Below are 16,324 nucleotides of genomic sequence, written 5' to 3' on the forward strand. Positions count from 1 at the left end.
ACCAGGTGGCCTTGGGCAACTGCTCTACCATCTCACATCAATTCTTCTGATGCCAAGGTTGTGACAGAACAGGGCAGAGTACAGCCTGAGGATTGGTTTCTGTAGCATGACACCAAACTGGAACTGAGCATGGAAGCTCAAATTGGAAGTGCCAAATTCTGTCCTAGCTACCATGGCAGGTGACTTTACAGCCCTCGCACCAAGCTCTCACGACAGAATTTGGCACTGGGCCTCTGGGAAACAGCATCATTGAAGTTAGCAGGCATCACAGAGTCTGGCTGAGCTAGGTTGCTAGGTTGTGATCGGTGCTTGATTTAAATAGGGCAGGGCATAGAACAGATCCAGCCAGCGATAGTGTGGGTTATGGCATTGCTGAGACAGGGCATGGCATGACTGTTACCTGGTATAGCAGGTCGCCCCGTTAAACTAGGCAGGGTGTTGGCTTTTATAGATTGCCGGGTTGGCCTCCTCACTCAGCAGGGCTATGGTGTTGTTTTTCCATCTACAGTAAGTGAGATGTGGGGAGCCGCCCTAATTGCCTTAGCCTGGAAAGGCTGGAACTCTGTTTTTTCGTTGTAGCATGGAGCGAGCAGGCACCTTGTTAGCCTCGATCCAGGTTACAATGCAGTAAATAAAACTTGACCTGAAATATGGGATGATGGGAAGCTAAGGCAGTATCATCATAAAAGTCTCAGAGTGAAACTATGTGAATATAAAAAAAATGTATGTAAGTCTACAGTCATGTTCTGTTGGCCCTGAGTGGTGCAATGGTGCAGTGGTCGACATGTTTGCCCCATCATCTGTAGATTGCAAGTTTGAATCCCGGGTTATGCAGTAGACCCTGCTGGAGGAGCTCGCTCAGGGGGAGGGATGGGGCCATTTTAGCACTCTCACATCAATCATGGCAACACTAGATAGTTATGGGTGTCTGTGAACTCACACAAGGAACAGATAGAGATACCCTCCTAGTGTTTTATGCCGCTCTTGTCGGCAAGTAGTTGGAAAAAGATTTGATTGGCGTGACGCGGTTAATTATGAAGTTACCTAGTGGCAGGTGGGAAAATGTTATGATTGAAAATCAGTAGTCAGGGAGGGCTCAATGCTCTTCTCTCAGCAGGAGCCCTGAACATTCACTGGCCCTCTTTGAAGTCTTCCCTTCTCTACCACCTTCAACAACCCCATTAATTCAAGCCATGCTCCTCTGCAGTCTTTGCTCTGCCACCAGCAGTCTTTAACAACCCAATCTTCCTCAACTCTCCTTCTTGATTGAAGGTTTCTACCTAACAGTCTTTATGAGTTCTGTTCCTCCACGTACAGCTCTGCTCTAAAAAACATCTCTCAGGCCCTGTTCCTCTTCACATAAATGCTCATTTCTTCCTCTGTGGTGTCTAGGATCACTGCTTCATCACAGGACATCCTCACTGTACTGTCTCCAGTAGGTAAGGTCCAGGAATCAACGAATCCTGCTCAAAGAGCTGGTCTCTGAGGACACACACACACACACACACACACACACCGGCTCAACTGCAGAGATCTCATGCTTTTGTTCTTGTTTTGGTGGATATTAATTCTCTCCCACTAGCTGTTAAACCCATGACAATGAATCATGTTGTGTAATTTCAGATTTAGTGCTGAAATGTTAAATGTGTTTTTATTTTTCTTGAAGGCATAAACACAATATAAACTAATCCGAGTGAGCTAGTTTAAAGGTCTGGGAGGATTCTACTGCTGGACCAGCCTGTAACTTCACACACACACACACACACACCTCACACTCGAGCACATTCGCAGTGCTGCGCTCAGAGCCTCAGAGGAACATAATGAAAGAGACTGTACAGATTGTTGCACTATTTCTGGGTTTTTTCGCCGGTGTAACTGCGTTCATCGCTTTACACCATCACACCTGGAAGGTGTCCTCTGACTACGGCAATGTTATCATCACCTCCAACATCTACGAGAACCTGTGGATGTCCTGCGCTGAGGATTCAACTGGCATTTACGACTGCTGGTACTTCTCATCCTTACTGGCTTTACCAGGTAGGACAATAATAATAATAATAATATTAACTCATGTACATTTCAGAATGAATAAAGTAAACTGCGTTTTATTTCTGTAAAACTAAACACTCCATGCAGAGATGTCACTGTGTGTACTGTGATATTTTACAAAATTGTCGATAAAACAGTTAATTCTAAAAAAGGAACATTTCGCTGTAATGAAGGAGCTAAGCGGTGAATTCTGTTGTTTGTAGTGTGTGAGTGTGTGTGTGTAAAGTTGTAAACAATGCTGCGTACAGCGTCATGTTCACACATGAGTTGATATTAGAAGGAAGGAGGAGTGTGGAGGTGTGGACAGGTCTCCATGTCAGACGCTTTTCAAACATTAGTGTGAGACGTTAACGTTGTTGGAGAGACGAGAGGCGTCGCGTGCTGCAGGTGGATCCATACGCTGGACTAATAATAATAATAATAATAATAATAATAATAACCATTTAAATGAGTGGAATAAGAGTCAGAGCTCCGTGATGGTGAACGCAGTGGTTGAGGTGATGGCTTTTTTCCTCGGCTTTGCGGGATGGGTGATGTCCGCTATCATCATTACGTATCGCTTCTGGAGGGTCTCCAGCATGGAGGGGAACGTCATCACTGCCGCCCTCGTCTACGAGAACTTATGGATGTCCTGCGCTACTGATTCCACCGGAGTGCACAACTGCACCGAGTTTCCCTCCATGCTCGGCCTCGCCGGTACGCTCTTATTAACTCTCTCTAACACTCTACTTCACTTCTACTAATGATCTCTGTGCTTATAATGCTCTATAACACTCCAGTACTGATGTATAACGCTCCAGTACGGCTCTATAACGCTCCAGTACTGCTCTATAATACTCCAGTACTGGTCTATAACACTTCAGTACTGGTCTATAACACTCCAGTACTGGTCTATAACACTCCAGTACTGGTCTATAACGCTCCAGTACTGGTCTATAACGCTCCAGTACTGGTCTATAACGCTCCAGTACTGGTCTATAACACTCCAGTACTGGTCTATAACACTCCAGTACTGGTCTATAACGCTCCAGTACTGGTCTATAACGCTCCAGTACTGGTCTATAACGCTCCAGTACTGCTCTATAACGCTCCAGTACTGCTCCGTAACGCTCCAGTACTGCTCTATAACGCTCCAGTACTGCTCCGTAACGCTCCAGTACGGCTCCGTAACGCTCCAGTACGGCTCCGTAACGCTCCAGTACGGCTCCGTAACGCTTCAGTACGGCTCCGTAACCCTCCAGTACGGCTCCGTAACCCTCCAGTACGGCTCCGTAACGCTCCAGTACTGGTCTTTAACGCTCCAGTACGCCTCTGTAACACTCCAGTACGGCTCCATAACGCTCCAGTACTGCTCCGTAACGCTCCAGTACTGCTCCGTAACGCTCCAGTACGGCTCCGTAACGCTCCAGTACGGCTCCGTAACGCTCCAGTATGGCTCCGTAACGCTCCAGTACGGCTCCGTAACCCTCCAGTACGGCTCCGTAACACTCCAGTACTGGTCTATAACGCTCCAGTACTGGTCTATAACGCTCCAGTACGGCTCTGGTAAGCTCCCTAAAGCTCCACTGAATGCTCTCTAATAATCAATAACACTCACTAACACGTCTTTACTACACATTCAACTAATATCATAAATCACTGTGACACAGAGGTAAACATCAACAATCCAAACTTGTGTGTACACACACACACACACTGTAAATGACAGGCTGCTTGAGAGAGAGAGAGCGAGAGAGAGAATGATTATTATTTTGATTATTATTACAGTAAAGCTTTCCTTTTTTTGTAAATGATGTTCATAAGTATCACTATCTTTGACTGCAGAATTAAATGTCTGTACTCTTTTATTTTATAAATATTTATTTATTATTACTTTTTATACTATTCTGTTTTTATTTTCCCTTTTTTATTTATTAATTTTTAAACCTACTTCAGTTATTTTTTGTGACTTATTTCTCAGCTTTGGCAATAATAAATATGTAATATGTATTAGTCATGCCAATAAAGCATCTTTGAATCTTGAATCTTAATCGAGAGAGGGAGAGAGAGAGAGAGAGAGAGAGAGACAGGTGAGACCTTGTGAGGGACCAGCTTAACGTAAGTGAGAACTCATTAAAGTTCCACACAATTATCTTTAATTTTAAACTATTAGAAAGTCGTAAGCGCAGTAATCATAGGCCAGTGGTGTGAGTAGAGTGATGTTAGGGCTTGTGACAGAGCACCTCACCCTGCCGTGTGTTATTCATTACCGAAGCAAATAAGCCAAGACGGGAATTTCCTCTCAGACATGAAGAGGGAGTCAGTGCAGTATGTTTATCACTCTTTATAGCACTGTGTGTGTGTGTGTGTTCAGGTTTTGTCCAGGCGTGTCGTGCACTCATGATCGCCTCCATCGTGTTGGGGACGTTCGGTCTGATCTTTACACTTATTGGGATGCAGTGTTCCAAAATCGGAGGAGAGAACTACCTAGTGAAGGGACGAATCGCCGTCCTCGGAGGAGTGTTCTTCATCCTACAGGGTACGGAACACACACGTATACACACTCACACACACATACACACTGATGTTCAGAGGAATATCAGAGTGATGTTTAGAGTGTTCCCGTGAGTTCCTATTAGGTTTGGTTCAGTTAAGGACTCAAGTTGTTTAAAGGCTAAGGTTCCTTAAGGGGTCAGGTTCCTTTAAGGCTCGTGTTCCTTGAGTGGTCAGGTTCCTTTAAGGCTCGTGTTCCTTGAGGGGTCAGGTTCCTTAAGGGGTCAGGTTCCTTTAAGGCTCGTGTTCCTTAAGGGGTCAGGTTCCTTTAGGGCTCGTGTTCCTCAAGGGAGCAGGTTCCTTTAAGGCGCGTGTTCCTTAAGTGGTCAGGTTCCTTTAAGGATCGGGTTCCTTAAGGGGTCAGGTTCCTTTAAGGCTCGGGTTCCTTACGGGGTAAGGTTTCTTTAAGGATTGGGTTCCTTAAGGGGTCAGGTTTCTTTAAGGCTCGTGTTCCTTAAGTGATCAGGTTCCTTTAGGGCTCGTGTTCCTTAAGTGATCAGGTTCCTTTATGGATCGGGTTCCCTAAGGGGTCAGATTTCTTTAAGGCTCGTGTTCCTTAAGTGATCAGGTTCCTTTAAGGATCGGGTTCCTTAAGGGGTCAGGTTCCTTTAAGGCTCGGGTTCCTTACGGGGTAAGGTTTCTTTAAGGATTGGGTTCCTTAAGGGGTCAGGTTCCTTTAAGGCTTGTGTTCCATAAGGTTTCAGGTTCCTCTAAGGCTTGTGTTTCTTAAGTGGTCAGGTTCCTTTAAGGCTTGTGTTCCTTAAGTGGTCAGGTTCCTTTAAGGCTTGTGTTCCTTGAGTGGTCAGGATCCTTAAGGGGTCAGGTTCCTTTAAGGCTCGTGTTCCTTAAGGAGTCAGGTTCCTCTAAGGCTTGTGTTCCTTAAGGGGTCAGGTTCCTTTAAGGCTCGTGGTCCTTGAGTGGTCAGGCTCCTTGAGGGATCGGGTTCCTTAAGGGGTCAGGTTCCTTTAAGGCTCGTGTTCCTTGAGTGGTCAGGTTCCTTTAGGGGTCAGGTTTCTTTAAGGCTCGAGGTCCTTAAGGGGTCAGGTTCCTTTAAGGATCAGGTTCCTTTAAGGTTTATGTTCCTTAAGGGGTCAGGTTCCTTTAAGGCTCGTGTTCCTTAAGGGGTCAGGTTCCTTTAGGGCTCGTGTTCCTCAAGGGAGCAGGTTCCTTTAAGGCTCGTGTTCCTTAAGTGGTCAGGTTCCTTTAAGGATCGGGTTCCTTAAGGGGTCAGGTTCCTTTAAGGCTCGTGTTCCTTGAATGGTCAGGTTCCTTTAAGGCTCGTGGTCCTTGAGTGGTCAGGCTCCTTGAGGGATCGGGTTTCTTAAGGGGTCAGGTTCCTTTAAGGATCAGGTTCCTTTAAGGCTCGGGTTCCTTACAGGGTCAGGTTCCTTTAAGGCTCGTGTTCCTCAAGGGGTCAGGTTTCTTTAAGGCTCGAGGTCCTTAAGGGGTCAGGTTCCTTTAAGGCTCGTGTTCCTTGGGGGGTCAGGTTCCTTTAAGGATCGGGGTCCTTAAGGGGTCAGGTTCCCTTAAGGCTCGTGTTCCTTGAGTGGTCGGGTTCCTTTAGGGCTCGTGTTTCTTACGGGGTCAGGTTTCTTTAAGGATCAGGTTCCTTAAGGGGTCAGGTTCTTTTAAGGCTTGTATTCCTTAAGTGGTCAGGGTCCTTTAAGGATCAAGTTCCTTAAGGGGTCAGGTTCCTTTAAGGCTCGTGTTCCTTGAGTGGTCAGGTTCCTTTAAGGCTCGTGTTCCTTGAGGGGTCAGGTTCCTTTAAGGATCGGGGTCCTTAAGGGGTCAGGTTCCCTTAAGGCTCGTGTTCCTTGAGTGGTCGGGTTCCTTTAGGGGTCAGGTTTCTTTAAGGCTCGTGTTCCTTAAGGGGTCAGGTTCCTTTAAGGATCGGGTTCCTTAAGGGGTCAGGTTCCTTTAAGGCTCGTGTTCCTTAAGGAGTCAGGTTCCTCTAAGGCTTGTGTTCCTTAAGGGGTCAGGTTCCTTTAAGGCTCATGTTCCTTACAGGTTCATTTAAGGATCGGGTTCCTTTAGAGCTCAGGTTCCTTAAAGCGTAAGTTGCAACCTGAGGAGAGACACAGGAAGAACCACTCAGAGAGACATTACAATCTTTTCCTGAAGGAACCAGTGATCCTGAGATGTTGCTGGGTGGTTCTTTGGGTATTTGAGTCAGTTGCTAGGTGTTGAAGGGGCAGATGGTTCTGGTGGTAATTGGGTGATGCTACATGGTTTGTAATGGCATACAGTGTTGGTTCTGGAGTGCTGTTAGCTGGACGTGGTGGTTTTGCAGGTGATCACTATGCTGTGCTGAAACTAGAGACTCCTTACATAGCTGTTACAGAAATACCTGTTTTTTTTCGTAATGAGATGTTACTATGGAAATAAAAACATGGCAGAACTTGTGTATAAATATATAAAATATAAACCCGTGGTTTGTAACGTTGTGTCGTTGTGTTGTTGCAGGTTTGTGTACGATGATCGCTGTGTCGTGGTACGCCTTCAACATCACACAGGAGTTCTTTGACCCACTTTACCCTGGAACAAAGTAAGTGTGTGAATAAAGTCTGCAACGTGTTTAGAAACATCAGAGAGAATAAGTGTGTGTGTGTGTGTTACAGGTTTGAGATAGGAGATGGATTGTATATCGGCTGGTGTTCAGCGACGCTCGCTCTGATTGCTGGCTGCTGCTTAATGTGTGTGTGTGGAAACAACAGCAGTAGAGAGAAAACGTGAGTTCATCTCACACACACACACACTGAAAAATAGCACTTCTGTTTATACGTGTGTATATGTTTGCAGGCCGTACTTGTACCAGTCTCAGCACAGAGGGACGCCGTATACAACCTCGGTTGTGTCCCAGCAGCCCAACAGCTACAACCGAAATGCCTACGTGTAAGAGTCACAGGGTTGCCGTTGTGATTACCTTTTTCAATGTAAATATATAACAATTAATATTTTATGCCAATTTCAAACTTAATTACAAAATTGAAAACTTTTATTTAATTACTGTAAATATTCTCTCGCGGCCCACCTGCAGTACCTTTAGTCCACACTTGGAAAAAACTGCTATAGATGAGTATAAATCGAATGAGCGTTAAAGTAAGATAAAACAACTTTCTGATTTCTCTCTCTCATTTACGCTAAGAATTTTGTCAGACAGTTTTCATCAGGAACAAAGAAACAACTTTATGTGCAACTTCCAATGTGACACTTTACATTAACCATGATCAGAATCGTGACCAAAGTCTTAAACAGTAACACTCCACTTGAACATCACGTTTTAGATCAGTGAGGAATAAAAGAAATAAAACTAAACGCAGTGTCTGTGTCTCATTACGGTGTTAAACTGAGGGTTTAAAATGAAAAAATTTTTTTACTCGCAGTGAACCTACAAGTGAAAGTGTGTGGAACTCCTGACGCAGACTCCCTGTGTCTTCACCTCACACTGCTGAAGTGCTGATGCTATCAGTGTGTGTGTGTGTATCTGCGTGCACGCGTGACTGTCGAGCAATGTTTGTTTATTTAATTGTGTAGTCTGCGTTACATGGTGCTGTAGCGCCTCCACTGGTCACACTGGTACTGCGGCAATAGAGCACAGTGGGCCAAAGTGCAAAGCACCAGCTGCGGTCCATTCCGAGGTGCACTTCACAGGGTGCTCCCTACTCCCTACTCCGTTCGCAGGAAATGTTGGTGAAGTGAACTTCCCACGACAAAACACCAGAATTCGGAACACCCTTCGAAGTCACCAGCGAGAAGTCACTTCCACCGTGCGTTACCATGGTAACAAACACCTCGGATACCTGTTGCTGCTGCTGTGGAAATTTTACACTACAAACATTAAATATAGAATATTTATTAAAACAAAAACTGATAAAATTATAAAACATACTATTGAAACGTGTATAACTTTGTTGATTAATAATAATAATCGTTTAAAGATGACAAAGTTTTTTTTTTTACAGATAACTAGCCTATATAATACTAAGGATTTCTTGCTTAAGTTAAAATTTAAATTACTGTGTCCTTTTAATATGATGTCGTCCTCGATATTAATGATAAATATATAAATTCTTTTTTCAAGCTCCATTTTTAACACGCTCCAGCGAGACGCAATGACTTATGGGAAACTTTTCATTCCCATTTCCGGTGAAGTGAAGACAAGTTGTTCACTCGTTCCCTCCTCAGTTCGCAGTTTCCTTTAAACTAAACATTTTCACTCCCTGCAGTTAGGGTACTTCAGGCCGCTTGGAACGCACCTACTCACTCACAACATTTGCAGAAACTATAAAGGGGCGGTCCTTACTGAACATCACATGCTGGTTGCTGGTTGGCTAAGCACACACACTGTGTCCAATTAGGAAGACTGAAGACTGATAATGCCCAGTAAGGACCGCCCCTTTTCTGTTTACTGTCAATGTTTATTTGTTAATTTTATTGTAAGTAACACTTTAACACTCTCACTGTTACACACAACTCAGACACACACTTTTACTCTCACTGAGGTTTATTAACACTGTTTTACACACACGCGCGCGCGCGCTGCACACACACAGACACATTAGTTTACATGTTCTTCTGTGTCCTTACACGTTTCACTCCACACTCTGACAGTTAAACTAGATTTCCCATGATGCTCTGCTTAGAGGCCCTGGCTCTGTAGACTCTCCGTCTCCACCTCGATTGACACGACATGATGCCCAGGAATCATCGCCAGCCCCAAAACACGTGGCTCTGCTTGAGAGAACGAGTCTGTGGGACACACACACGTGCGCACACACACACACACACACACACACACACAAGTTCACTAGTTAACCACATTCCTAAAGCTTAGGGGCTGACAGACTGTGTGTATAATCTCTGTGTGTGTATTTGTGTATAGAGCAAAAGTTTTTTAACCTAATACAGGTAGTAGTTTTAAATGTATTTTACTCAGACTGCCTGAAATATAAATACATGCTACCTGTAAGCAAGTTTAACAAGTCATTTTCTCATCACCAATTATTACAGACCATTGACCTTTAATAGAAATGCTCCTTTAAATACATGTGGTCCCCGACTTACGAACGAGTTCCATTCCAGGACCACACTCATTTACATTTACATTTACATTTAGGCATTTGGCAGACGCTCTTATCCAGAGCGACTTACAAAAAGTGCTTTAATGTTTACAACATTGGATACATACTTACACTGGGTTAACTAGGTTAATAACTAAGTACCATTAGTCCAACACAACTGAGGTTTTTTTTTTTTTTTTTTTTTCCCGGGGGGAGGGGGGTTAGTCCAAGTACTGGAGAAACAGATGCGTCTTGAGTCGTCGTTTAAAGATAGTCAAAGTCTCTGATGTACGGACATCTAGAGGAAGTTCATTCCACCATCTAGGTGCCAGAACAGAAAAGAGCCTGGATGAATGCCGCCCTCGATCCCTGAGAGATGGTGGGATGAGGCGAGCAGTGCTGGAGGATCGGAGGCAACGTGGTGCAGTGCGTGGTGTAATTAGCGCAGAGAGGTAAGTGGGTGCTGGGCCATTTTTGGCTTTGTAGGCAAGCATCAGTGTTTTGAATTTGATGCGGGCAGCTACAGGAAGCCAGTGCAGGGAGCGGAGGAGTGGGGTGGTGTGGGAGAACTTGGGAAGGTTAAAAACGAGTCGTGCTGCTGCATTCTGGATCAGTTGCAGAGGACGAATCGTGGACAGAGGCAGGCCTGCCAGGAGTGAGTTGCAGTAGTCCAGTCTTGAAATAACAAGGGACTGAACAAGCACCTGAGTAGCCTGTGAAGAAAGAAATGGGCGAATTCTTCTGATATTGTAAAGAAGAAATCGACAAGAGCGAGTAAGGTTAGCGATGTGTGGGGAAAATGACAGATGATTGTCCACGGTTACCCCAAGATTGCGGGCGGTGGTTGAGGGAGTGATTTGGTTGTTGTCCATGGATATCACAAGGTCTTGACCTGGAGATGAGTCACAAGGGATAAACAACAGTTCGGTTTTACTGAGATTGAGCTTCAGCTGATGAGCAGCCATCCAAAATGAGATGTCTGCCAGACATGCTGAGATCCGGGTGGAAACCTGAGTGTCAGAGGGAGGAAAGGAGAGGACAAGTTGGGTGTCATCTGCATAACAGTGGTATGAGAATCCATGCGATGATATGACCTTACCAAGAGACCGGGTATAGAGGGAGAACAGAAGAGGACCAAGTACTGAGCCCTGCGGGACACCAGTAGAGAGTCTACGTGGGGCAGATGTAGATCCCCTCCATGTTACCTCATATGACCTATCTTTAAGGTAAGAAGCAAACCATTGCCACGCTGTTCCACAAATTCCAAGGCTTGTAAGGATAGATAATAGAATCTTGTGGTTCACGGTGTCAAATGCAGCTGACAGGTCCAGGAGGATGAGGACAGATGAAAGTTTAGCAGATCTAGCAGCATGGAGCTTCTCAGTGACTGACAGAAGGGCAGTCTCTGTGGAATGTGCCACTTTGAATCCAGATTGGTTTGGGTCATTAAGGTTGTTCTGTGAGAGATAAAGAGACATTTGATTATAAACCGTTCTTTCAAGAATTTTGGAAATAAAAGAGAGCAGTGATACCGGGCGATAGTTGTTAACTTCTGATGGGTCCAGGCAGGGTTTCTTGAGGATGGGAATAACCCTCGCCTTCTTAAAAGCGGCAGGAACATGACCAGATAATATGGATTGGTTGATGATGGCTGTGGTGAAGGGAAGGAGGTCTCGTGAGATGGCCTGGAGCATTGTGGAAGGGATTGGGTCTAATGAACAGGTGGTGGGGTTAGATGACGAGATGATCTGTTGAATCTCGTCAGATGACAAGTTGGAAAATTCTGCTAAAGGAGGGAAGGAAAGGTCCTGAGGTTCTGCCGTAGGACTTTGGTTGAGAGCGAAGGACTGGCGGATTGCTACAATCTTCCCATCGTAGAATGTGGCAAAATCGTCAGCAGTCAGAGAGGAAGGGGCAGGAGGAGTCGGTGGGTTGAGTAGTGAGGAGAAGATGTTGTGGATCTCATAAGTCGGATTCGTTCTTAATTCGTTGTTTTTGCATATTTTTGCGCAATTATTTGTATGGCGTTACACAGCGCGCTTCCGGACGCCGCCACTAAACACCGACGGAGAAGAAGCGCTTACGTCACCCACAAAGCGGAAGGAGACGCAAAGATTTGATGAAGCATTCAGTTGCGGGCTGCAAAATGGAAAGGAGCGATAAAAATATCAGCAAAACCGTCAGAAATTGTCTGTAAATGCTTATATGTTATGACTGAGCTGTAATTTATTAATGTTCACCCAGATGAGGATGGGTTTCCTGTTGAGTCTGGTTCCTCTCAAGGTTTCTTCCTATTACCATCTCAGGGAGTTTTTCCTTGCCACTGTCGCCCTCGGCTTGCTCACCAGGGACGATCTGATCATTCTGATTCATGCACACTCACATTCCATACAAACTTAAATTTTAATAATAACTCTCATAACTCTTAATTGTGTAAAGCTGCTTTGCGACAATAACAATTGTTTAAAGCGCTATACAAATAAAACACATACATTAAATTGAATTACATTTTGAAACATTTAGTTCTGAAAGTTAAGTTGCACAACTTAGTGTTTTTGTATAATTATTTATCTTAATGTGTGTTATGCGCTAAAATCCCCCCTGCCGCAGATCCCCCACCCCCACCCCCCCACACACATAATCTTTATCAAATATATTAGGACACCACAATCAAAAATTCATATTATTATTATCAAATATATTATATTTTTTATTATTATTATTTATTATTATTATTATTATTATCAAATATATTATTACTATTATAATTAATCCTAGGCACGTGAGAAATGAATACAAAATTAATTAATAGAAATTTTAGACTCGTAATACAAATTCTCATTTAATGTTTATTTTGTGGCACATTTATTTTGCAGGGGTTTGTCATGTAAAAAAAAAATTTTTTTTTAAAAAGTTTACACTAAATAAATATTGTTTATGATGAAAAATTACAAAAAAAATTTTTTTATTATAAAATAAGCAATATAAAAACATACATTGTATATGAAAAAATATATAATTTGTTCCCTATACAACATGACTTTTTATATTGCTAATTTTATAATCAAATTCGTTTGGTGCAATTTGTAATTTGTAAATTATTAACCATAAATCATAAATTAATATGCTATAATATTAATGTATGTTCTAATATAATAGTTGATAGAGATAATGTGGCGGGGGGGCAATCTGTGGCAGGGAGACATTTTAGCGCATAACAGTGCTAGTTAACAGTTAGTTTTTTTTGATACCTAAAATCATTTAAAATAAATTTTATTTTTACATCTGAGAAAAGGCTTTAAATTTAGAATGTACGATACTGTAATGCACTTAATTCATCTTAGTCAAGTCTCAGCTATTCCTTGTATTGTGAATAATAAATAATGTTTATTTTTGTTAAAATGCTGTCTGCATTAAAAAAATTAAAAGATTTTTCTAAAAATAAAACCAATTAATCTTTGTTTCTCTTATATATTTTACATTGATGTTTAATAAAGCAAAATTACATTTTATCCGATTAATCGATCAAATTTGTAGTTGAATACTCGGTACTAAATTATTTGATAGCTACAGCTCTAGCTATAATCATTATTTCTACTGTTAGTTTCTATTAGTTTTAATGCCTCGAGTCTCAAAACTCAAAAGCCCGAGTGGCTGCGAACACGCAGGGCTTCAAACACACAAAGTAATTAGCGAACTAATTAGCACCCAGGGTGTTGTGTGACTGGTGTAAGTGTGTGTAATGAGTGGGTTTAACACTAATTTACTTTATGTATAAAGGCAGACCTGAGGCTTTTAATGCATGGAACTCCTGAGCAAACACCAGGATGTGTGTGTTTGTGTGTGTGTGTGTGTGTAACGGCGCTTCTAAGGACCTTCTGAGCAGGCCCCAGAGTGTGTGTGTGTGTACCAGCGCTTATGAGGAACTCCTAAACAAACCCCAGGATGTGTGTGTGTGTGTACCGGTGCTCCTGAGCAGACCCCAGAATGTGTGTGCGTGTGTGTGTGTGTACCGGCGCTCCTGAGGAACTCCTGAGCAGACCCCAGGATGTATGTGTGTGTGTGTACCGGCGCTCCTGAGGAACTCCTGAGCAGACCCCAGGGTGTGTGTGTGTGTGTGTGTGTGTGTGTGTGTACCGGCGCTCCTGAGGAACTCCTGAGCAGACCCCAGGATGACGTTACAGTCGCGGTCCGTGCAGAGGAACAGGCCGAGCAGCGTCCTCCCGTCCGTCATCCGGATCTTCATACTCTTATTAAGCAGATTCTCCAGCTTCTGTCTCGCACACACGTACGCACACTGCTCTGACTGAAACACACACACACACACACACACACACACACGGCCTCTAATTGGTCAGAAGGTGTTGATTAGTTCTCTCTGACAATAGCGCAGGGTTAGATTTATGCACTCAATCGTTTCCATGGTAACCACTTCTTCACAGGGGGCGTGTCCAATCCTGTTCCTGTAGCGTTAGTGGGCGGAGTCTCCAGTATCATGTTTATTATTAAACTTCACATCTCATACATTTTCTACATTATCTCTCATCTTATCTACATTTTTCCTTTACATATCCGGATGTTACCACACACACACACACACACACACACACCAGGCATTTTAAATAGGTTACTAACTTATCTTTTCAGCTCTTTAATAACCATTTGTATCTGCTAATGCTAACAGGCTGATGCTAACAGGCTGATGCTAACAGGGTTTCACACACACACACACATTTATCTCTCTATATAAATTGTTGCCTATGTTATAATATCTCTCAGTACCTCAGTAGTCTGCATGTCTGTGCCGTTCTCCTCCATGTGACTTTACAGAAACTCTCCGAATTAAAGCCTTAAACAGAGACCGACATTACTTAGCCTGTTCAACACGCTGCGCATGCGCGACACGCGCCGGCTCCATGACATCAACGCGCATGTGCAGAAATGACGCGCGGGTTGCCAGAGCCGCGACTTTTATGTTTCTTTTGATATGATAATACAAACAATTTGACTTTGTAACAGTCAGTAATTAGAATAATTAAAACAAAACAAGGCGTAAAACAAATCCACAAATCATTTACACTATAGCATCTATGGCCACTCTTCCACTTTCACTGCCAATCATATTTTTTTTGTAATATAAAGGCCAAGATACTTGACAGATTATTTGATAGGAATGCCCTCCAGGGTGCTCAGGAATTTCTCCTCCTGCACCATAGAGAGCATCCTGATGGGAAACATCACGACCTGGTTCGGGATCCGCACCATGCAGGACAGACGAGCTCTACAGAGGGTGGTGAGATCAGCCGAGTGCATCATCCGCACCGAGCTCCCTGACCTGCACTCGATCTACAGCAGGCGGTGCTGGACCAAGGCCAGGAAGATGGTGAAGGACCTCAGCCACCCCAGCGATGGACTGTTCACTCTGTTGAGGTCAGGAAAGCGATTCCGCTCCCTGAAGGCCAACACAGAGAGACTGAGAAGGAGCTTCTGGCACAGTTGCACACGACATTTCTAATTTTATTTAACTGCATTCCTGCACAAAGAATTTCACAAATCTTATATTTTCTTTATTGTACAGCTGGTTTTCTTATTTTTCTATATTTTTCATATATTTGTCTTATATTGTATATTTTGTATTGTAAAGTTACTTTACTCGTCTTAGTTAAATTTACCTTCTATTTTCTTTTCATATTTATTTCATATTAATAGTCTTTTATTTTATGGTCACAGGCGCTCGTCTAAGCGTTTCACTGCATATCGTACTGTGTATGACTGTATGTGACAAATTAAATTAGAAAATTTAAATTTGAATGTGAAATACCTCAGGGAGAGCACAATCATGGAAGGTCATCTATTCACATATAACAAGGTTGAGATTTAAACCAGAAGCTGAAGAGATGTTTATATAACGTTGTGTTTTTGAAACTTTTTAAGAAAATGTTTTTATCGTCAGCAAGCTGACTCATTATAATTTGCTCATCAAATATACAGTAAGTTTGCATGGATCAGAGTTTTTTAGAAGTATAGCTAGGAATTCCACTGCGACAAAAAAGAGTGATGGTGAAATACTGTAGGTCACGCCTGTTTTACACCTCGTTTAATTTCAAACCTAGGTGAGGTGCCATTACATAGGCACACTGAAATCGTGCAATGTAAGTTCATTCACTGTGTAAGGTTCGAATAATATTACAAAAAAAAAATCAACCGAAACCATATAGCTCCAAATGTGTAAAAATAAAAGAATGTTCTAGTGAATCGAACGCTTTGTAGAAATCAAGAAACAGAATAACTCCACCATCCTCTATCAAGTCACTATAGTCCATTAAGTCCTGGATTTAGTAGAAATAGAGAGTAGTAGAGAAATTGGTAGAAGATTGTCTGTGATTTCCTGGTCTGGGAATAAGAATAATGGGTCCTTGTCTCATAATAATGGAAAGAGTTTGCTTATCTGTGGCCTCTTTGAAAACTGGAAACAAAATTTCTCTTAATGAGCTCCATAAACGTACGCTATATAAAGATTTGTTGTTAGACCATCTGGTCCCAGACTTTTGTCCGTTTTTAAACACATACCAGCTTCATCAATTTCTTCAGGGGTTAATTCTGCTTCACACAAATGTTTTAATTCTGTACTCAATTGTGGAATGAGCTGGGAGATTTTATAAAAAAGATTTTCTGCTTAATGA

The 16,324-nt window shown here is 42.8% G+C and overlaps 2 protein-coding genes across 3 annotated transcripts; one reads left to right on the forward strand and one right to left on the reverse strand.

Moving 5' to 3' along the window:
* The first annotated feature begins 1,820 nt into the window (after positions 1-1,820).
* On the forward strand, positions 1,821-7,538 carry LOC128512465 (claudin-15-like). 2 transcript variants are annotated; one of them, XM_053485759.1, is made up of 5 exons: positions 1,821-2,037; positions 4,403-4,567; positions 7,045-7,126; positions 7,200-7,310; positions 7,381-7,538. In XM_053485759.1, exons 1-5 carry the CDS (start codon positions 1,821-1,823, stop codon positions 7,475-7,477), a joined length of 672 nt encoding a protein of 223 aa, XP_053341734.1. In that variant the 3' UTR covers positions 7,478-7,538. The 2 variants fall into 2 exon arrangements, with proteins under 2 accessions (XP_053341734.1, XP_053341733.1); XM_053485758.1 differs by lacking the exon at positions 1,821-2,037 and adding an exon at positions 2,526-2,745.
* Positions 7,539-9,085: 1,547 nt separating this feature from the next.
* naa38 (N-alpha-acetyltransferase 38, NatC auxiliary subunit) lies at positions 9,086-14,551 on the reverse strand. The gene is made up of 3 exons (XM_053485732.1): positions 14,424-14,551; positions 13,779-13,947; positions 9,086-9,330 (listed from the first exon to the last, which is right to left on the reverse strand). The coding sequence occupies exons 1-3, from the start codon at positions 14,457-14,459 to the stop codon at positions 9,221-9,223; spliced, it is 315 nt and encodes a 104-aa protein (XP_053341707.1). The 5' UTR covers positions 14,460-14,551; the 3' UTR covers positions 9,086-9,220.
* Between the last annotated feature and the right edge of the window lie 1,773 nt (positions 14,552-16,324).

The sequence above is a fragment of the Clarias gariepinus genome, chromosome 24, assembly GCF_024256425.1.
Source record: "Clarias gariepinus isolate MV-2021 ecotype Netherlands chromosome 24, CGAR_prim_01v2, whole genome shotgun sequence".
Classification (NCBI taxonomy): Eukaryota; Metazoa; Chordata; class Actinopteri; order Siluriformes; family Clariidae; genus Clarias; species Clarias gariepinus.